This window comes from Asterias amurensis, chromosome 8, assembly GCF_032118995.1.
Source record: "Asterias amurensis chromosome 8, ASM3211899v1".
Classification (NCBI taxonomy): Eukaryota; Metazoa; Echinodermata; class Asteroidea; order Forcipulatida; family Asteriidae; genus Asterias; species Asterias amurensis.
This window is the reverse complement of record NC_092655.1, coordinates 16,321,754-16,345,570: the sequence shown is the minus strand read 5'-3', so window position 1 is coordinate 16,345,570 and position 23,817 is coordinate 16,321,754. Positions and strand designations below refer to the sequence as shown.

Here is a 23,817-nt window from a genome sequence, read left to right as displayed (position 1 = left end):
TGCACCAACTTTGCCATTTAAAGTGCACAGTTCAAGATGCCTTTGGAACAATCACATAACTTTAGGGATGGGGGCAATAAAGATTCAGTTTCTAAATTCAAGAATATGCTTTCATTGATGTTCATTTTTCTCTTGAGAGACATTCTTTGGTAATATGATGTACATGTTAGAATTTGTTTTTTTATGTGTGAACTTCTTAAAAACTTGGAAGGTGTTGTGGAAACTAATGTCCTTTAAAGCTTATATTATCTGCACCATTTCAGGAGTTCCACAAGACTTGGAAATGGTTGAGTTGTATTTTGACAACAAGAAGAAGAGTGGCAGCAGCGGTGTGAGAGACGTACAGCCAGGACCCATGGATGGACAGGCAATCGTCTACTTTGAAGACTGGAAGGGTATGTACATCACAAAATCAAATTCAGTTGTCAGATTGGTATAGACCTAGACCTAGACGACTGTTGTTGTTGCTGTTGCTGTTGCTGTTGCTGTTGCTGTTGCTGTTGCTGTTGCTGTTGCTGTTGCTGTTGCTGTTGCTGTTGCTGTTGCTGTTGCTGTTGCTGCTGCTGCTGCTGCTGCTGCTGCTGCTGCTGCTGCTGCTGCTGCTGCTGCTGCTGCTGCTGCTGCTGCTGCTGCTGCTGCTGCTGCTGCTGCTGCTGCTGCTGCTGCTGCTGCTGTTGCTGTTGCTGTTGCTGTTGCTGTTGCTGTTGTTGTTGTTGTTGTTGTTGTTGTTATTTTCTGGTTACAAAATCTTGTATGGGCAGTTTGAAACTTTCTTTGAAGTGTATCATTTGCCTCTTGGTCTTGACTGATGGTAATGCTAAAAAGAATTTAACATGCCTCAATACTCAAATCCGACAAAGAATTTGGTATGAAAAATCGTCACAGTTTTCACAAAGGAAGTACCATTTTTAATAAATACATTTGTTTGTTTTAATTTTAGGAAGGAATTTGTTTTCTCAATAACTGCATTTCGCGTTTTCAAAAAGAGACTTGGGCCCAAAACTCCAATACATTGCAACAAAAAAGCGTAAAATGTAGGTCAAACTGTTTTTCAGGTTTCACAAACAGCAACGTCGATGTTCATGTGACCAGGTGACATGCGCGCCCTATAATATGTATGCAGTTGGATGTTTAAAGAATTTTCACTCTTTAAGTTTATTTTTGTTTCATTCCTGCAGTGGTTCAAGATGTTTTAACGAAGGGTCATCATAAGCTCGGTGGTAAAGATTTGCGGATTGTATCATATCATGACTTCCTGGGAAGACTGAGCCCATTTGATGCCCCAACTCCACATATCCCTAAACCAGTGTCGGTAGAAGTACATGAACCTACTATGGAATTCCTCAATGGGAAAGGTGAAAATACAATGAAGAAGCTGCTGAAAGACTTGGCTAAGGTGAAAGCCAATCTGCTGTGGCCGGATGGTTCTCAGAAGTCTCGAGCTAAACTAGAACCAGTAGTAGACGAATCCCAGCACCAATCATCATGGTTGAACTGGGAAAAGGAAGCTGTCGATGTTCTGACTGACTTCATGAGAGGATACAAAACAGCCAGAGTTCCAGTTCCGCAAACACTGTGGAAGGATGCTGTTGATAAACTGCAGAAGATGACTACAGCTTGCTCGATGGTCCCAGATGCTCAACTTCATGAAGTGATACTGGTCGGAGAGCAACGAGATGTTGATGTCGCTGAAGCAACAATCAATGACATCATCAAGAAATTACAGAAGGATGCTGACTATGACGCTGAGCAAACAAAAGAGGACATTACCTTGGATGTAGAGAAGCTACAGCTGTTTACCTTGTGTGGGATTAAACAGGAGATTGAAAAGTCCTTTCCAGCTCTGAAGATTACAGTTTTCAGCTCTCCTGGTAAAACCGGCATCACACTTGATGGAATAAGGAAAACCATCAAAGACGTGGAGCTAAAGATAAGGAGGAGGATGGACTGTTTGGAAAAGACAGAGTTCAAATCTGGGAGTACCAAGGTACGATTTGTTCAGCATGTTCCGGACACAATTCGTGAAGTTCTAGGGTCAAATGATATTCATGCAGCTTGCAGCGGATCAGATGATGGGAAGATCACAATCTACGGTGCTACTACCAGAGATGTCAGGAAAGCTAAAGCATACATCGACAATGAAATAGATGAAGATACCATTGCAATCAAAGGACAGTCTGCTTTAGCTGTCTTACAAGGCCACGATGGGAAGAGACTTTTGGATTCTATCAACAATCAAAAGTTTGTCTTGGCAGGCATCAGCCATGAACCAGGTATTTGTCAGTTCTTCAGTCAACAAAACTTGTAATCACCAACCATTAATCATTAATCTTGTTTGAGTCACACTCAATTAAAAGTCACCAAAGAAATTATTTACAACTCCTTTCAACTTTTCCCATCGCAATAATAATAATACTTGAGAGTTTTTAACCATATTCGTTGATGTGCGGACGAGATCATTAAATGCATTTAGGTTGGTATAAAATTGGAAAGATACATGTTGTACAAATCTTGGGCCGACTTTACTACAAAGTTTTCATCGATGCCAATATGAAAAGCTACTTTTTAACACCGGAAGATATTATCATAGAAAATTTACACTAGACATTCATATATTTTCTTGTTCTTGTGAGTTGTATGTCAAGGGAGGTTTACTGCCATATAATATCAAACTGTTGTATTTTTAAAGGAAATTTGAAAAATAGTTAATACATGTGTAGTTAGCAAAAAATATGTTCGTGTCATACTCATGAATTGATGTTATGTTTATCTTCAGGTGACAGATTTATTGAACTTGCAGGATTTAAGAGACATTTGGAAGAAACAAAGAAACACATCTTGGATTTTCTCAAGAAAAAAGTCATCATCAAAAGCACAATTCCCTCAAACAAGAACAAAATACGCCTCATTACCACATATCATGGTCAGGAGTTGGAAAAGGTAAAACAACAACATCAACAAAATCTTGTAGCAATCCAGGCACAGATGAGTGGAAGGAACAGAGGATTTATTATCCAGGGCAATGAGGAGGGTTTAGATGCAGTCCGCAAACTGGTCACTTCATTAGTACAAGCGGTAAAAGAGAAACATTATCCTGTATCCAAGACGGGCATGGCTAGACTGTTCCGTGAAGAGAAAGGCAAGAAATTCTTGGAGTTTGTCGAGAGAGAATTTCATTGTGTGATTTCCACCGATTGTAACGAGGAGAGTGATGACAAAGCTGCAAGTACTTACAATGACATGAAAACAGCTGCACCAGGTGAGTAGCATTAATAACAAAATGTTATTTAAACCATAAGTAAGTAGTGTCAATTTGGACAGAAACAAAATAATCAAAACGAACAATCAGTTTATTTGTAAACCAGTTGGAATTCCCATGATTCAGCAGTTCATGGAACTGCTTCTAATGTCTTTATGAAAAGAAAAGAAATTGAAAAACAATTCAAAATACAATAGATCTGTACATCATGTCAATTTTAAACCTCCACCATGTTTATACCGTGAAAAGACTTTGTTCCCATTAGAACTGCGTTATCATGATGTCACCTGTTTTTTGCAGGTACAAATGTGCAATCAACCTTCTTAAACTCTGCATGTATTTAACCCGGAATATGTGACATCTAAAACTTACTATCAGTCTCATAGCATAACAAGTGTTACACAGTCACCTTTAAGGTGCAGATTAACAAGATCTCACCCCCCCCCCCCAAAAAAAAAAAAAAACAGTGTACAATTCCAACTTTAAAAGATTTTACACCGAATCTTGTTAAATTTATTTTCTTGCTCCTGATTTGATTTTGCCTAATTTCTTTTGTGACAATCTGGGCATTTTATCTGTTTAACCCTGTAGAACCTCCTTCTGTTAGCGCCACACATAATTGGGAAACACTTTTACAAGTCAGAGAGAACTCTGATTGAAACTGTACAAAATAGTGTTTCAAATTGTTTGCATATTTTTTTGATGAATATAATTGAAACCTTCTTTTGATATACCTTGCAGGAATAAAATACTGTGCGCTTTGATAAACCCTAAGGTATGATAAAGTGCTTTATAAGAGCCTAGTATTTTAATTAATTATTGTCATTTTCAACTTACAAGCAAATCGATTTACATTCAATTGTAGGTGAAACTGACCGGGACCGGGAGTCATACTCAGAAATAAAAAGAGACTCATCAGGTTTTGTACAGAGCAACATTGGCTCAGTGTGTCTTCAAGTCCAGCAAGGAGATCTTGTGCGAGAAACAACTTGTGCAATTGTTAACAGCGTTGGAAAGGGCTTAGACCTGCAAGGTTAGTCAGTTTACTGTATTAGATAAATTTGGACTTAAAGCAGTACCATGGCAGTGAATATGCACACTGTGCAAGTTGCCATGAATTGAAAAGGTGCCAGAATCAATTTCGCCTTCTAGCTGCATTTTTGTTTAGATCTGCAATTTGTTAAGCATTAAAATGTAAAAATGAAGAACAGAGTTGTTGAATTCAAAATGGAAGAATCAGGGGTTCTAATCAGGAGTTTCCCCCAAAAGTTGTTGATAGACAGATAGGTTGCTCAGATTGTGTAGTCCAATTACAAGGTATTCCTAACGTTTGAATATTATTGCTTCAGATTTTTGGCAATATCTCAAAAAAACTTCCACCTTTTGAATAAAAATTGTCATGGTTTAGTTTTATTGTACAAATCTTCATTTCTATATAGAATTAAAACAATCGAATGGTTCTAAAAACAAAAGGTAGGCCTATAGGTAGGGGCGTCAATCCGTCTTGAAAGATTGGGGGACATAACATTTCGGCGTGAGGTCCGGGGCCCGCCTTAGGGGCCAGGAAAAACATTAGGCCGTATGCTCACTGGTGCAATCTATGAAGGGTGATGTGCCCCCCTCTCAGATGTTGGAATTCAATGCCTAAAATGATATGATGCACCTATATTTTTGCTATTACAGTTATAACTTATTGTACCTAAAAAAAACTCAATTATAGCTTCGTAATATCCATATTGTTTCTGCATTATAATGCACAGACGGCATTTCATCCCTATCATCACCAGCATCGTCAAGGGTAGATCAAGACAAGAAATTTTAGGGGGGGGGGGGTGGGTTGTTAGTTGTGGCACATCTAGTGTGTGGCAGCTATAAAGCTGAACGCGAAGTAGATGCTCTGTGGTGCACGCTTAGGCAAATAAGAGGCAAAAAGAATGGAATAGAACATAAGCCTTTAAAATGTGAGCAACAGTAGAACCTGTTTTGCCATGGGGTTAACATTATCTTCAGGTGCGGATCGTAGACAAAAGTTTAAGGGGGCAAATCTGTCAAAGAGTGAGCATGCAAGTGTGAAGCCTGTACGGCATGGGTCCGGGCCCGCTTAAGGGCCTTGGAAAATTTTACAATCTAGATGCTCTGTGGTGCAACCTTAGGCCAATAATTATAAGAGGCATACAGAATGGAACAGAACATGAGCAGCAGTAGAACCTTTTGTGTTAAAAGCATCTTCAGGTGCCGGTATATAACACGAGTTTTAGGGGGCAAATCTGTCAAAGAGTGAGCACGCAAGTGTGAAACCTTTATGGCATGGGTCCGGGCCCGTTTGAGGGCCCGGGAAAATTTGGCATTCTAAATGCTCTGTGGTGCAATCTTAGGCCAATAAGAGGCAAACAGAATGGAACAGAACATAAGCCTTTAAAATGTGAGCAGAAGAACTGTTTGAGTTAACAACATCAAGTTCAGGTGCAGATCTACGTATGACACAAGTTTTAGGGGGTAAATCTGTCAACGAGTGAGCATGTGAGTGTGAAGCCTTTACGGCATGGGTCCAGGCCTGCTTAATTTGCATTTTAGCTGCTCCGTGATGCAATCTAGGGTCAATTTTGAGGGGAGATTTTTGATATAGTGTCCCACCCGTTAAAATTGTGTCATCCTTTGCCCCCAGGATTAATGCACATGGTACAGGGTTTGGTCTTACACATTTGATATTGTGTTCCGGCCCCACCCTCCAAAGATGGGGGGAACATGTCCCCCTGTCCCCTGAACGCTGTTCAATCGCCCTATAGGGCCCTACGTGCTCCCTTTAGTTTGATCATATTTTTTGTTTTAAACTTTTTAAATTGTGTATTAATGTGGTTCACAATGAATTAATTGTCTCCTTGGTTGCCATTTAGTACAAACCTGTTCCTTTTAAAGTATATTGAAAATCACAACTCAAATTCCATGTGTTAAACTTTTTCATTCTCAGGACCTGTTTCTACAGCTATCTTGAAGGAAGGAGGAGAACTTGTAAAGAAACAATGCGACAGCCTTGCCCAAAAACGTAAGTGCGATGCTCAATACATTTTTATAATTATTTTCCTTCTACAAATGGACTATAAAGTGGGATTAAGGTGATCTTGTATTGTGTCATTTGAGCTCAGAGCACAATACATTGTTTTCTTTTACAGTTGTTTGTTATTGACACATTATTTGTGTGGACTGTAAGCTGACATACAAAAATCTAAGACGACTGAAATTTTAAGGCTCAGAACTTAATAAGGTGCAGAACTTTAGCAAGCATTAACCAAACCACAAAAAGGTTGGACTTACAGACTAAAGAGTACTTGGACAGAAACTAATTTCTTATACAATGGAGGTCATGAAGGAGACCAAGACGTTAACTTCTAAGGCAGAGACCTTAATATTAAACACCTTTTTTAATTTTAAAACAATTGCAGATCCACATGAAACCGTTTACATCACCGGAACAGGTCGCCTTCTCTGCAAGTCCATTTTCCATGTTGTGACTCCAGAAACACCTGAGCAGATGAAGGCAATAGTAGCTGAGGTCTTACAACTGGCCGAGAAAAAGGGCGTCCCATCTCTTTCATTCCCAGCACTTGGGACAGGTATTAACTAACTTGTCAAGTAATGAGCTGCATTTGGCTGAAAATCCTTTGTATCTAATTCTTTGATCTAAGCCTTAAAGGCAGTGGACACTCTTGGTAATTACTCAAAATATAAATTGGCATACAACATTACTTAATAGCAAGCAACGGAGAGCTGTTACTAGTGTAAACGTCTCTACCTGAAGCCTTGCTCAGGCATCTTATAGCACACAAATTTGTGCAACAAGGGTGTTTATTTCATTTTTTTTTTGCCACTTCGGTTACCAATTGTGCCCTAATTTTCATAGATTTATTATTTGATGCATATATAAGTTTGATTTTCAATCCCCAATAATTTGTAACTCCTATTGTTGTAACGAGCCAAAAACAATCCATTAATTGTTGCTTTGGATTGGGTGTTTGGGCTGCAATAAAAAAATTATGAAATCATGGTTTGAGAGTTCAGTACAAAATCAACCTCCTGACATTCAAAACACTTATGATACAGCCCCTTCCTACTTTCAGAGCATTCTTCAGCACCGGCATGCCAGGCCAGGTCTAAGGTCATCACGCAGTATTCCTTAGTTCCCTGGACTCGCCTTGCCACTTGTGGTGGTAGGGTTTTCTCTAAGCTTGCCCCCCGCCTCTGGAACTCTCTGCCTCAAAGTCGAAGAGATAATAATAATAATAATATGAAACATTTATATAGCGCTCTACGGAGAACAGATGACATTTCTAACTTCGAAAACTCCCTCAAAGCACATCTTTTCAGACTGGCCTTTGAACACATCTGAGTTTTCTTTTATTGACCTGGACCAGCGTTGAATTTGTATACAGAGAAAGTGCGACTCACAAATGCTGTGTTTATTGTTGTTATTTTTGTTGTTATTATTATTATAATGATCCACATAAATACTTGGAATTTTCAAGGATGTAACAATAAGTTTTGATGTTACCTCCCAAAAATTCAATAAAAACCCTGTATTAAAAAATTGCACACGGAGGAGGTATTGTAAACAATATTGTCAACATGTCATTCCTTTCTCAGGTAAAATTGGCCAATTTTCAGTGGCTTCCTGTGCAGATATTATGCTGGAAGCAATTGGAGAATTTGCATGTAGAAAGAAGCCACAACACCTGCACCTGATTCGGCTGGTGGTCTTCCAGCCGGCAATGCTTCCAATATTTCAAAAGGCTTTGGAAAATAATGTGGGTAAATCCTACAAGCAGAGCAAGGGGATTTTGGAGAAAGGAGTTGGTGAGTATTTTTCAGTTTTTGGATGGATCAATTTGTCAACCATTTAGATGTTCTATAAAGGATTGGTTATGAAGAACCATCATCTATAAGAAAACAAGATTGCTTAGGAAATATACAGGTAACAAACATTTTTATTTAAACGACTCTAACAGAATTCTTGGATATGCTCTTAAACCGGTTCAGGCCATCGTTGTTGCTTAATTGCTTAGGCTGATCTGGAATATACGATGCAAAAAAGTGTTTAACAGTTGTTCCAGACTAGCAGAAATCGACACCATCTCTCAGTTAAAGTTATCTCTGAAATATTTTCTTCGAATGGAAAAGAACAGGTTAAAACCAGAATCATTTTAAAATTGCTGTACTAGAAATGATGCGTTGTGTTTCACCACTAGTAATGAGGTCAAGTTTAATTACTAGTTGTATTGCCTGTTTCACCAAGGGCCATGTTATTTCACTTGACCCATTTTGTTTCTAATTTTTGTTTTTCATGTCAGCATATTGTGGGTTTTTTTTCGAACCACGTGATTATGTCACGCTAAATTGTAGATATTTGTATATATATTAAGGCATTCATTTAACTATTAAATTATTTTGTTTATTATTATTTTTGTTATTTTCTGAGCTACTTCCTAACTGTGCCTGTTACATTATATAAGAAGTATTTACTGGAGTGTCTTTTAATAGTGTGTTTATTTGATGTATGCTTTTGCTGATAAATGTTGAATAAACGGAGTATAATGGCGAATCCTGGCTTTCTCGAAGTTCTGCTAAAAATCGCCACATATAAAATATTTATTAGCAAGCGACACTCCACTCAATACTATTGTTGGTTGAACTCTCACTAGTTCTCACTGCCAAAGGCTGGCTATGCCCTCTCTCCTAAGGCTCGCAATTTAAATCTTTGAGGCTGGATTCACACCCTCTCCTCAAGAAGCTCTGATGTCGAATGCCCCAAAAAATTATATTATATTCCCATGGGGCCTACACACCCTCCCAAACCATAAAAGAATCTTAGGAATTTTATTTGTATTCCCCCTTAACTTGTTATCCCTGCTCACTCAAGCCTGCTCATGAATATTCTAGTCTTAGCATTTTGTTATACCTACAGTCCTGTCCAAAAGGCTTTGGCCTCCCCATTCCCCTGCTCCTCCACTCATAGTTGTTTACCCATGCAGGAGTGCAGACCGCACAATGATAGCCAACATTGAAGAGGGCCAGGGGGCCCAACGAGGATGGCTGAGATTGTCGATAACAACGGTATGACAAATTTCTAAATCTGGGTTAGTACCAGACTGATTTACTTGGAGAGCTGAGAGTCTAATAAGCTGATTTCTTGTTACACTTTAGCCAAGTCAGCTTGACTTTCGCCGTCCAAATACATAGAAAAGTCAAAATGTTGAGACCCCTTTACTCTGCCGCAGTGTTTAAGGTAATATGGAGAATTCCCCTAGATCCACTATCAGCCGCCCAGGTAGCAGTTTAAAAAAAAACATTGTGATGTTTCCTCAACAGATTATTTAACTAAGAAGGTTACTTCTGCTGTATACGGTGCTGAAGGTGTTGAAGATGACAAGAAAGAAGAAGAGCTTCAAGAAACGGTCATTCTACAGCTCAGTGCCATGGATATGAACTCCTTGATGAAGGCTTCAGACAGACTAGATACATTTCAAGAAGAGGAATTTCTAACTGAAGTATGTGTATATTCTCAAAGTTAGTTACTTCAGTCCAATAGTGTAGATTCTCAAAGTTAGTTACTTCAGTCCATAGTAAATAATTGACATAGTTGCTCACGGTCAAAAAATGATTTTTTTTTATACTTTGTGGGTGGAAGGGCCTTGGGGTGCAAGTAAACAAAATTGCATTTTCAATTCTATATATAGCCCGTTGCCATGGTTACGGCTCATTTTGTTTTTTGGCCATTTTAGGCCGATTTTGGGGTCTGAAAAACTGGTTTTTAGCTCATATTTACAACTCCACCCCACCAAAATGCAAAATTATTTCAAAAAACCTTTTATATCACTACAAAGTATCATCCTTGACCTTCCTTGAGAAAAAAATTATTGCTTTAAATATCACCCTTGTGCTATTTTTGCATCATGCATTACAGTATGTTTTTGGAACTTGCAAAATCGACATTTTTACCCTATTTTTGGACCCCAAAATGTCAATTTGCCAGGGGTCTCAGAAAATTTTCCTTTCGGCTGTGATTAAGGCCAACATTGGTCTTTCCATATCTGGTGTCAAAAACTTGGGCAATTGTATCCTGTTGTGACAGTACCGCCTCAAAACTATACTTTTTTCCCTAAAACGTGAAAATGCCTTTTTAAGGGTCTTTTCACATAATATCGACATACGTTTCCATGGTAAAAAAAAAGGACGATTTTTCTGATACTTTGTGGATGGTAGGGACTTGGGGTCCAAATAAACAGCATTTACATTTCAAATCATAATATAACACGTTGCCATGGTAACAGTTCATTTGTGTTTAGGCCACTTTAGGCCGATTTTGGGGTCTGAAAAACTGTTTTTTTTAGTTAATGTTTGCAACTCCACCACACCAAAAAACAAAAATATTTCAAAAAACCTTTTACATCACTATACAAAGTATCATCCTTGGCTTTACTTGAGACAAAAAAATATTGCTATAAATTTTACCCTTGTGCTATTTTTAGAACGTGCATTAGAATATGTGTTTTTGAACTTGCAAAATCAAAATTTTTACCATATTTTTTGCCCTCAAAATTTCATTTTTTCAGGGGTCTCAGAATATTTTCCTTTCGGGTTTGATCAGGGCCAAAATTTGTCTTTTTATTTCTGGTAAGAAAAACTCGGGCAAGTGTATCCTGATGTTAACAGTGCTGTCTCAAAAATAGACAGAACAATGCATTTTGATTTTTTTTTTCTTCATATTGAATTTCTAACATTAAAAAGTAATAATTATATCAATCTTGCAGCTTTTCCTAAGCACTCTATAGGCTTAGTGGATTACCCAACATTGATCAGGAACTGTTGATGACCTTAGTTTGAGAGTTTGCCCGGCCCAGCCCCAATCATATTTCTTGACATTGCATAAAACAATGTCTTGTGAATAGCGCCTCTTTTTTTGAAAGTGTTCCCTTTCGGTTGTTATTGGTATTTTCATGTCTTCTGGGTAGAAACTCTGTATTTATTGTATCTTGTTGTGACTGATCATGCCTTAAGTATAGTAATTTTTCCAAAAACAATGCATGCTTGTTAAAAATCTGGCACTGTTTCCATGCCCTTTGAGTAATGAATACAAAGTTGTTATTTAAACATAATGGTATCCAACCAAACCATAACCAATGCTTTGCCACTGAGAGTTCTTGATTTGGCTACTTTACCTATTGTACAGGTATGATTCCCATTGCAAGTAGAGTGCCATGAGCATTCTTTACAAGTTGTGTTTAATACAGGGCCTACTCTCCTTGGTCCCTGCCTGCTACCAAATGTAAAACTTTTCATAGAGATAGATATCATAAACAATGTAGTTTCTGTGCTTGAGGCAGATGGTTTGGAGCATCCAATCATGTCCAACACAAATGTGGGAAATTAAAAAGCCCGCTTAAAAGTGTTGGAAAAGTTTGCCAAGATCTTATTAAAAACAATGATACTAACGATTTGCAAGATGAGCGTAAGAGATCATTTAAAGGGAACACGTTGCCTGGGATCGGTCAAGTTGGTCTTTGAGATGCGTTTGTAACCGCTTGTTATAAAATGCATGGTTAGAAAGATGTTTTTGAGTGATACTTGTGTGGATCATTATATTATATTTTTTAAATATCTTTCTAATCATATGCATTTTGTAATAAACGTTTACAAACGCTTTTCAAAGACCAACTCGACCGATCCAAGGCAACGTGTTCCTTTAATGAAACAACATTGAAAGAAGTTGTAAATACTTGCACCTGCTCAACATAAATAAGTAAGATGCATTTGCAGTGACAAAAATTTATTCAGGCTAGTTTGATTATTTTTTCCATTCACTATCTTACTAGTTCATAATTATTATATATGTCTCTGAGAACGATCAACAAAAAACATTGTCAAACATTACCTGCTGAATTGTTTATCACGTTAAATAAACCAACTCTTTTATTGTTTGCAACAGTACAATTGAAAGGAACCCCACCATGGATGGGGGAACTGCTTACAGAAGGCCAAAGCAGGTGAATGGCCATTTAGATACTTTGGACACAGTACTTGCTCACTTTTAGAGCCTCTTTGTTCTGATAGGGATGAAAATGTTTAGTTTGGTAGCGGGCAGGGGACCAAGAAGACTGTTATAAGGCCATGTATAGACAAGAATAGTAAAGAATGCTCATCGCACTACTTCTCTTCTTGCAATGTGAATCATACCTGTACAACTAGGTAAAGTAGTCATGACAAAACAAGAACTCTCAGTGGCAAAGCATGGTTATAAACTTTTTATATGTTACCTAAAGAGCATAGAAACAGTGCCATATTTTTTTAACAAGCATGCTCGTTTTTGTTTTTTATCAATTCAAACTAAGGGATAACTTCAAAATGCATTTTTATTGTTTTTGGAAAAATTACCATGTTTGAGGCAGAAGTGTCACAACAGGATACAATAAACGAAAGTGTTTCTCCCCAGCAGACATGCAAACCATAATGATAGCCCAATCACAACCAAAAGGGAAATATTCTGAGAACCAATAAACAATTTAGACAATACAAACTTTCTTTATGTGCAAGGGGAATTAAAAAATGTAACTTTCAAAAAAGAGGGGCTGTTCACAAAACTTTTTTTTTTTTTATGCAATGTCAAGAAATATGATTGGGCCGGGGCCGGGGCCGGGGCGGGGCAAATTCTAAGATTTAGGTCATCAACAAGTCCTGATCAATGTTTGGTAATGCACTAAGCCTACAGAGTGTTTATGAAAAGCTGCCAGATTGATGGAATTATTACTAACTTCTTAATGTTATAAATTCAAAATGAAGCAAATATTTCAAAATGCATTTCTCTATGTTTTCGGGGAAAAGGGTTTATTTTTGAGACAGTTCTGTTACATCAGGATACAATTGCCCGAGTTTTTCTTACCAGAAATAAAAAGACAAATTTTGGCCCTGATCAAACCCGAAAGGAAAATATTCTGAGACCCCTGAAAAAAATGAAATTTTGAGGGCAAAAAATATGGTAAAAATGTTGATTTTGCAAGTTCAAAAACACATATTCTAATGCACGTTCTAAAAAAAAGCACAAGGGTTAAACTTATAGATATATTTTTTTGTCTCAAGTAAAACCAAGGATGATACTTTGTAGTGATGTAAAAGGTTTTATGAAATATTTTTGTTTTTTGGTGGGGTGGAGTTGTAAATATTAACTAAAAAAACAGTTTTTCAGACCCCAAAATCGGCCTAAAGTGGCCTAAACACAAATGAACTGTTACCATGGCAACGTGTTATATTATGATTTGAAATGTAAATGTTGTTTATTTGGACCCCAAGTCCCTACCATCCACAAAGTATAAGAAAAATATTCCTTTTTTTTACCATGGACACGTATGTCGATATTATGTGAAAAGACCCTTAAAAAGGCATTTTTCACGATTTTGGGAAAAAAGTATAGTTTTGAGGCAGTACTGTCACAACAGGATACAATTGCCCAAGTTTTTGACACCAGATATGGAAAGACCAATGTTGGCCCTAATCACAGCCGAAAGGAAAATTTTCTGAGACCCCTGGCAAATTGACATTTTGAGGTCCAAAAATAGGGTAAAAATGTCGATTTTGCAAGTTCTAAAAACATACTGTAATGCATGATGCAAAAATAGCACAAGGGTGATATTTAAAGCAATAATTTTTTTTCTCAAGGAAGGCCAAGGATGGTACTTTGTAGTGATATAAAAGGTTTTTTGAAATAATTTTGCATTTTGGTGGGGTGGAGTTGTAAATATGAGCTAAAAACCAGTTTTTCAGACCCCAAAATCGGCCTAAAATGGCCAAAAAACAAAATTAGCTGTAACCATGGCAACGGGCTATATATAGAATTGAAAATGCAATTTTGTTTACTTGCACCCCAAGGCCCTTCCACCCACAAAGTATAAAAAAAATTCATTTTTTGACCGTGAGCAACTATGTCAATTATTTACCTGAACTGAGTCTTAATAAGTGGTAGTAATTTGCCTGATCCCCATCGAAATCATTTTTTGTTAACAAGTACAATCCTTGATCAAAGAGAACCGAACAACATATTAACTAAATGAGCGTAACGCCTTAGTAATAGTACAATTTCAATGTGCAGATGTGTTTTTTATTTTGTACATAATATTATACTTTATATTCAAAAGTAACAATGTCATATTTGATTTTGTATCCGACATAGGATTTTCCAGATCTGATGGGATTGCTTGACAAAATGACAGCGGAACACAAAGCTGAACTTATACAAATCGGAAGGAAACATGATGTTAGTATATTGTGGACCAAGTTCATCCGTGTGGAGGGATGTAAATTCAACGTCAAGGATGCCTTACTGGACATTTCAAAGATGTTCACAAGAATTCAAAAGGAGGAGACTGTGAAGCAAAAGATGGAACACCCCGCTAAAGAAGTGAGTGCAGATATCATGATTTCAGACATTTTTGGGTGAACAATAAATGTGTGTGTTTGAATAAGGCCTAGGTAAGGTGTTTTGTGTATGGATGTTGAGTAAAAGAAGCGGAAACCCAAAATTGAGTGGAAAACCGTGTAAGTTCAATGTGCTGTGACTGTGAGTGTGACGAATTTCCTCCGTCACTCACAAAAATTGTTCCAGCTTTAAAACAAATTACTCAGTTAGGGTAGTTATACCACAAGTGGTAATTACGTTTTACCTGCTAAAACTGAGACGGAAATTTTCGTGAGATTTTTTACTGATTTCTCAAAAAGCGACATTTTGCTAAAATCAACCCCAGTGAAATAAAGTGACAAAAAAGTACTTGATTTGGCCTGTCTAGTTAACAGCGCCATGGCAGTAACTTAGGACCCAGTACCGAAAAGTTACCGGCTGTTCACACTTGGACTTAATATCGGTAAGGTACAATTTGCAGCGATAAGTTAACAATTTTAAGTCCTTGGTAGAGCCATCAGTGGGAGACTTTGCTGACGGCATCGCGCTGATGTCTGACCTAGTCGAGCAGGCCCAAGTCCTCCTACACCATGTAGAAGTTGAGTGCATAGGAATCAGGCTCAATGCAAAAAAAACTCAGTACTCCACTTGCAACACGCCCAAACACACTCCATTAAAGACGCTGAGGGTAGAGCACTGAATGCAGTCCCTGACTTTAAGTACCTTGGCTCATGGATCAACTCTAGTGACCATGCAGGACATCAGGGTTTAGGAACGAAACATGGAGGGCACTCGCTGACATGAAGAAAATGTGGAGCTCCACCATTAGCCGCAATGTAAAAACCTCTTTCTTCTTGGCAACCATCGAGTCAGTGCTTCTGTATGGGTGTGAAACATGGTCTCCAACTCCAACAATGAAAAAAGCGTTCAATGGATGCTACACACGCATGCTCCGGGTGGCGCTCAATGTATCCTGGGAGGACCACATAACCAGTGACGATCTGTATGGCAACCTCCCTAGGGTCGGAGACAAAATCGCAGCCCGTCGGATGCAGTTAGCAGGCCACTGTTACAGGTAACCGGAGTTGGAGGCACACAGTCATTCTCTGGAAACCAACTCATGGGCTCTGAAGACGTTGAAGATCACAAATGTCCTACACCGGGGTGCTGCAAAAGGACATCGGTGTAGAATCAACAGACGAACTAGCCACCCTTATGTAAGACGGAATTACTTGGAAAAGCTGTACTCGAGCCTGCCTGTGGGCGACCGAGTGAGTGGTTTTAAGTCCAATGTGAACACGTCTTTAATCAATCTTGTTATTTTTGTTTAAAACACAGGTCAAGTGGAAGTACAGCACTTCATCAGGCATGGACTACTATGATGAAGAGGTTAATGCCCTCATAGAGGATGCTTTCCAGAAGAAAAAGCCAACTGTCACATTTGACATGGAAGACGGAAGAGCAGTCATTGACTTCCAACAGATGCAGGAAACATGTAATCGAAGCGTGATTAATGTCCATCGTGTCGACCTGAAAAGTGGTAAAAAATTGCAACTGGTTGTTTTTGTTTATTATTTTGTAACAAACGACTCGTTTGAGATATCAAGGTAATAGTGATATTCATACTTGAGCCACGTCAATGGCGTAGTGTTTGTAAAATACTTTGAACTATGAAGGTCATAGAAGGTTTAATGGGAAGCACTTCAAAATTTCTTGTTTTGGTAACAAGCTGATTGCAAGAATGTTTGCATCGTCCCAATCAACCCTTGGCTAAATTCTATGGCTTTGAAAATCATGGAAAAGCTGGTGCTAAGGGTAGCAGGAACATCCACAATTAACCTTTTGGACATTTCACAGGAAATAAAGAATAAATGCTTGTGTGCACTTACTTAACCACTCTTAGCTTAAATGCAGCTCCTGCAACTGCTACATTGTAAAGCAGTGTTGTAGTCAAGTCCATGACCTTCAAGGCCGAGTCCGAGTCCGAGTCATGGGTGTGCGAGGCCAAGACTGTGTCACAGCACGAGGCCAGGGCCAAGGCCAAAACCATCCATATTCGGCCTCGAGATCGGCCTTGAGACCTCTAACACTGGACTGATTGTAAGTGGACAAAGTGATTTTTGTTCTGATCGCTCCATGGCGAGCAGAGCTATGAGATTGAGCCCCAGATTAAACCTACTGAATTTACTAGGAGTTGTTACATATAAACTAAAGTTTCATAACGGTTAAAACTGCAGTTTAAATTCTTTGTGCATTTTAACTGCAGCTGCCAGATTTGAACCACCAAGTAACTGGATACCGATGATGAAAGGGGAGTCAAAAAAAATGGTAAAGCTGACTGCAGGAACTTATGAGTACACAGCGGTAGAAACCCAGTTTCGGGCATCTATGAGTCCTTTCAACAATATTATCGAGGTATTTATTTTCATATATTGACCAAATTCACCTAACATCATCACCAGAAATAATTCTTGTTGCACTATTTTGACAGTCATATGAGCAAGACACTTAACCATAAGCTTCTCTCCACCCAGGAGTAAATGGGTATCTGTGAGGGCAGAGTTGGTTCTTGTGATTGATTAGCTTAGTGCGCTACATATTTGGGGGGACAGGCTGTATACTCACAGGGAGTAGAGATGGTTTAAGGAATGATTTGAAGCACCATGAGCGTCACTAGGTGACAGACCTTAGAGCTGTATAAGAAGCCACTGTTATTATTATTTATATTCACTGTGTGGTTTGGTGTCTGAAGCTGTGTTGGATTTAACTGTACCCCTGTGAAAATAACTTGGTGTTTATAAATTGGAAAATATTTGCGTAACACATTTGAAACAAACTTCAACCCTTCTTTGTTTATGTATGACTTGTAGATAGAGAGAATTCAAAGTCCAGTTTTGTTGATGCAGTATCAAGCCCGTAGAGCTGCACTAGAGAATCGTCTGAACAGAACTACTCATATTGAGATGGTTCTCTACCATGGAACAGATTACCAAACCTCTAAAAAAATCATTACACAGGGATTCAAACGCAGTCTTTGTGGGAAGAATGGTAAGTTCATTTCATGTATTAATGTACAAAATTAACAGTTTCTTAATAAATACAGGATAAGCTTAGATTTTGGCTGAAGTGCAATGTTGGGTCAAGCACGCACTCAAAATATTCACCACTAAAAAATAATCACTGTAGTTGCTTATAAACTAGCTATATATAAAATAGGTAGGGTAGATGGCCTTTAGCTTGCGTTCGAATGTTGCCCGAGTCTCGATCTATCAGATGCCCAACTATGAACATCATTACTTTCAAATTCTTTAAAATACACTGAACAGAAAATGGTAATTTTAACTTTAATTTTTTTTTAATTCAACACCTGATGACATCACCATGACGTCATGAAAACTGTGCTGTCTTCAATTGTAGTTCAATTGGACGATTTTCAAGGTTTCATTTTAAATCTAGAGCTACATTTAGAGAAGAGCTCTAGGGAAGAAGAAAGTTTCAACTGAAAAATAACAAAATCAAGAGGTGTTTGGCACGTTTGCACGAACACCTAAAGAGAACTTTAAAATAACAAATTAATATACTTTACTTTGAATCATTAGGAGATACATTTGAATAAGTTTTGTCAACATTCTTTAAAGGTGCGCTACCCTGTAGTTCGAGACTACTCAATAGGTATTTTTGTGTCTCTTCCTCAGCAACTGCATATTGAAATGGCACCTATTTTGCTCCGCACATCTAAAGAGAACTTTAAAATAACAAATTAATATACTATACTTTGAATCATTAGGAGATACGTTTGAATTTGTTTTGTCAGTATTCTTCAAAAGTGCGCTACCCTGTAGTTCGAGACTACTCAATAGGTATTTTTGTGTCTCTTTTCCTCAGCAACTGCATATGGAAACGGCACCTATTTTGGTGTCGCAGCAAGCTACTCTGCAAGTCCTCAATATGCTAAACCAGATGCAAATGGCACAAAGCATATATTCGTCACAAATGTTCTTGTTGGAGATTTCATCAGAGGCAGCCATGGAATGATGACTCCACCTCCAAAACCACAGAATCCTGCTGAAATGTTTGACAGTGTTGTAGACAACATGAATTCTCCAGGCATTTATGTCATATTTCATGATGCACAGGCATACCCAGAGTATCTCATCAAATTCCAGTAACAAAGAACCCAGTTGCAAAACCTAAATTCAGGCTTTTCATCAATTTTCCTTCATTTTTGAAATTTTCCAGATTATGATTTCATGAAAAATGCGATGATGAACCAAAACAACATGACTTTTAAAATACCAAGTACTGTTGATGCTTGGTTTTAAAGTTTGTAAACCTGTAAATAAAGCAATCATGTGTGTATGGGTAAAACAAAACAAAATTAATATTCTTCACTCCCGAGATGCAAATTAAACATCTGTTATAAAGCAATCATGTTGTTTCATTGATGGGTGCTTCATTAATGAGCAGATACTAATCTTTGTACAATTACAATCTCTGTGGTTTAAAAAAAAATCTGTTACTATAACCTTACATGTACATACAGGCTATTGTTTTGTTTTTACAACATCTCGCCTCAATAGGACTCCCTCTGGAAAACGGTAACTTCTCACTAAAATATTTCATTCTAAAACAAAACAAAATTAAGGCATCTGAATGCACAAATTTTGCAACAATGGTGTTTTTTTCTTTCATGAGATGTTCTTGTAACTTCGATGACTAAGTGAGCCCAAATTTTCACAGATTAAATTGTTATTTTGTGCATATATCGAGATACACTAATTGAGAATATTTTAACAATCAAACGTGTCCAGTGCCTTTAAAGGCACTGGACTATATTGGTAATCACTCAAAGTAATTGTTAGCATAAAACATACTTGGTAGCGATCACCCACTACTGAAGTACATGTAATGTAGTTTTGGAAAAAGAGGCAATTTGTTTCTCAAATGAAAAATTTCAGCCCTGAAGTGTTTTGTAGGTATCTGAAAGCGCATATTAATCTATGCAACAAGGATGTTTATCTTTCATTATTCTTTTGCAAATTTGACGACCAATCGAGCCCAAATATTCACAGGTTGTTATTTTATGTACATGTATATGTTTGGTCACACCAAGTAAGAACACTGGTGTTTGACAATTACCAAACGTGTCCAGCCGTCGATTTCACCAAACTCTTCCTAACTTAGGATTAATCTTAGGACTTAGGACGGGTTCAGTTCCGTATCCAAATACGTAGGACGCATTGAACTCATCTTAAGTTAGGACGGGTTACTCGTCCTAACTCGATATAGGATTGATCCTAGCGTTTCGTGAAATCGGCTGTAAACTTAAACTTCAGTTGTTTTAGATTGTATTTTGTGTAAGACATTTTATATTCACAGCTCCAGTTTGGTAGGATGGATATCAATATTGTAATGACATATATCTCTTCGGCTTGGGGTGATTATGATTCTTCCTAGTTCTATTTGTTCTTTATTTACAAACAAATCATGTGTCTACAGTAATTTTACAAGACATTGTAAAGAATTTCACCAATCATTTGCACGTACAAAACTTTCTCATAGAACTGTCAGGCATGAAGGTCCTAGGGTATGGTTTTCACTAGACTCTATTATTAAAACTGCTCCACTCTTCTTTCCTTTAAACGTAACCAAGGGACTCCTTCTTGAGTACATACCTATACTAGATTTAACTGCCTTTTGGATTTGATTTGGACTGTGTCATGTACGTTGTTTTTGTACATATTATTCAATAAGTTTGTGTTAACAAACTAGTCTACTAAAAGTTCTTGTATTTTCCCGGGGGTCATTTCCAGAAAAGCAATGTTTTTTTATGGCCTCCATCTACATGCATGTATTTGTTTACCATATGTTTTAATTTAATTGTCTTCTTCCTTGGTATTGCTATATCTAATCTTTATAAAAAAGTATGCTATATAGCTATTATTGTACAACTTGATTGGTGTGTGAATGGGGGAAAAGAACTCAACTGAACTGAAATAATGTGGAGCTTAGTGAACTTAAAATCATAGTTGACACCAACAATATTTTCTGACGATTAGTTGAATATGTTTCCTTTCAGCGGGTGATGGGAAGATTTGTTTTAAGTTTTCAAAAACAGGCAGTAAATTACAAATAATACACATTCATAATTTGATATTATTTTAGTTTTGGGGGTAACTTTTTGACCTTTTTAGCCCATATGTATTATAAAGAGTTACAACCGTGACTGGAAAAGTTTGATAAATTTCATAGAGCTGCTAAGCACAAAAATCTGCTTAGCATGAGATTTCTTCCTTGATAAAAACAGGATTAGCGACCAAGTTTCCATTTGTTGCACATTGCTTTTTGGCTGGTATTCAGCTGTTGCTTTCCCATCCTGTAAATCATTTGGAAATATGGTCGGTAATCTTTTTTTTATCGAGGCAGAAATTTCATGCAAAGCATATTTGTGTGCTTAGCAGCTCTATGAAATTGGGCCCTGGTAGTCTGTTGTGCCCACCAATCATTTTATGCTAGAAAATTACGTAACTATGTGTCGCACTATGGATTTCTGGATAACATTAGAAAATCTTTTTTTTGTAATTTTCAGATAAAACATTGCTTTGTGAACGAACACAGTCATTTATTTCTTTATATATTTCGTGTTTGTTTATCATGGGTAACTACAAAAATGCAATGGCAAAAAACAGATTACAGATGATGACATTGCACATTCGTTTAAAAAACTTTCTGGCTCCTAACACTCATAACATGTGTAACTAAAATAGGGTGATTATCTGTTAAAGAAAAAATACTCAAATCATCAACAGATAAAAAACTAGAGTGGAGTATATAACAAACATTGTCTGTGGACAATGGAAACAGAAGTAGCTACATGGTCAATTATGTTCTATCCATTTCATTTTAGTACAATATGATCAACAAGATAGTGATTTAGTTTGAAATGTTCACATCTGGCAATCAATATAAGGAAGTTTAGCTGCGCGTACGAGAGCGAACACGTGAACGTGAACGTTAAAACATTATGTAGTTTCTAGGTGACGTAACCACTTTGGGCGTATTTCATGCTCTCGTATGACGTCTGCACGTAGGCCTTTGTACCTGACGTATCACTCAGAATCAGAAATAGTACATCCATTTAGCCAGTACATCCAGAAAGAGCCGATGGATAGCGAGCCGAAGAATTGGGTAATGAGGGTAAAACGAAGCTTAATTGTGGCGTGGATGGCGAGTAGTTGTGACAGTACTCTTTGGCCGCGACACTCGTACGTTCAACACCTCCACAAACTTTAAGTGCGGAACCCTGAACTGTGGTAAACTTAATGTTTCAGCGCTAATTTCACCAATACTGGCTGCATGGAAGCCATGGCAAAGTATAAGTTCTACCTTGCTCTTGATGACTGGTCCACAGTTTCCTCATCAGGCACACCCCAAGGCAGTGTTCAATTGGACCATTGACTTATCACAAAGATAGTCCTGTACTTAGGACTTGTGAATAAACGTAAAGCCATTGGACACTTTCTGAACAGAACAAAAATTAAAAGTTCACAGATTTACAAATAACTTACAAGTTTACAGAAGGTAATGGTGAAAGACTTCCCTTGGAATATTATTCCGTGAAATGCTTTACTTTTTGAGAAAACATTAAAACAATTATCAATTCTCGATATCGAAAATACCGGATTTATTTTAAACACATGTCATGGCACGGCGAAACGTGCGGAAACAAGGGTGGGTTTTCCCGTTATTTTCTCCCGATTCCGTTAACCAATTGAGCCTAAATTTTCACAGGTTTGTTATTTAATATATAAGTTGTGATACACGAAGTGTGGGCCTTTGGACAATACTGTTTACCAATGTTGTGCGATTACTTTAAAGGAACATTTTGTAAGAAAGAAACTCGTCTAAGATCACAGATTTACATCAAAAATTAAAACTTGATGATTCTCATCTGGGGATCAAAATTTCCGAATTACTCATTTATGAATGGAAAGAAACAGCATAGCTTGTGATTTGTATACAAAACACCCAACACCCATCAAGTTGCTTTACTACCCAGCTACCACTTGTTCAAATTCAAGAAATTTGATGAGCATGATTTGGCGGCCATTTTATGGAGTAAAAATTTTGACTCCACAAAATGGCGCGCCGTGTTAGTTCACGACCACGACGTATAAGAAAAACCATGCAATTTCAAGACATATTTATGTGGATCGTTATGTTCTACTGCTAAAACATCTTTCTAACCATAGGCCCTATGCATTTTATAACAAACGGTTTCAAACTGTTTTCATAGACCAACTCGGCCGATCCACAAGGCAACTCGGAGTTCCTTTAAACCTGAGGATTGGGAGAGAGGGGCCGATAGTAATCAGCGATTTTTTTTTGTTAAATATATCTCACATCCAAAAGGGCTGTACAACATTTCCCAAGAGCAAAATAGCAGAGCAAGAGAAAACAACACAAATTGTGATTTTAAGACAGTGGACACTATTGGTAATTTCTCAAATATTAGCATAAAACCTTACTTGGTAACGAGTATAAAACGAGTATAAAGCACACAGCTTCGTGTGTCAATGGTATAATTTCATTATTATTCCGCAACGTCGACGACCGATTGAGCTCAAATTTTCACAGGTTTGTTATTTTATGCATATGTTGAGATACACAAAGTAAGAAGACTGGTCTTAGACAATTACCAAAGGTGTCCAGTGTCTTTAAGATCGAATGTCAAAACTCTTATAAACTCTATAAGAACTAATCATATGTGTAATAATGAGTCGTTCAATATCGAAACAAAACTCAAACTTGCCACGAGGTTGCTTGTTTTTTAGAAAACCCATTTGCCAATCTTGTCCGTTGCGACCAAGAAGGTTTTATAATAATAACATCGTAAAATTCTTAATTTTTTAAGTGACCTGAAGTGGGGTTTCATTTGTTATTCTCTCGCTTTCTTGATGAATTTATGATATATTAATTTTTGTGATGCTAGTTTTTTACTGTGGTATAATAGTTGGTTGTTACGCCACAGGATAAAGTATTTGAAGAAACAGGATCGCGTACACGTAGCTCAACATATACATGTATAGGATTTGTGGCATTGCATGCTGATGTATAAATA

At 37.5% G+C, this 23,817-nt stretch overlaps 1 protein-coding gene across 1 annotated transcript in view; it reads left to right on the top strand.

Moving 5' to 3' along the window:
* Positions 1-21,174, top strand: part of LOC139941240 (uncharacterized) — a 63,628-nt gene extending 42,454 nt beyond the window's left edge. The window contains exons 6-18 of the mRNA XM_071937718.1: positions 264-395; positions 1,179-2,273; positions 2,777-3,259; positions 4,125-4,292; positions 6,228-6,302; positions 6,700-6,870; positions 7,898-8,107; positions 9,620-9,798; positions 14,472-14,699; positions 16,035-16,236; positions 16,963-17,111; positions 17,567-17,744; positions 18,582-21,174. Of these exons, the coding sequence (XP_071793819.1) occupies positions 264-395; positions 1,179-2,273; positions 2,777-3,259; positions 4,125-4,292; positions 6,228-6,302; positions 6,700-6,870; positions 7,898-8,107; positions 9,620-9,798; positions 14,472-14,699; positions 16,035-16,236; positions 16,963-17,111; positions 17,567-17,744; positions 18,582-18,865 (3,554 nt within the window). The 3' untranslated portion in view covers positions 18,866-21,174. The remainder of the gene's footprint in view (positions 1-263; positions 396-1,178; positions 2,274-2,776; positions 3,260-4,124; positions 4,293-6,227; positions 6,303-6,699; positions 6,871-7,897; positions 8,108-9,619; positions 9,799-14,471; positions 14,700-16,034; positions 16,237-16,962; positions 17,112-17,566; positions 17,745-18,581) is intronic.
* The last annotated feature ends 2,643 nt before the right edge of the window (positions 21,175-23,817 follow it).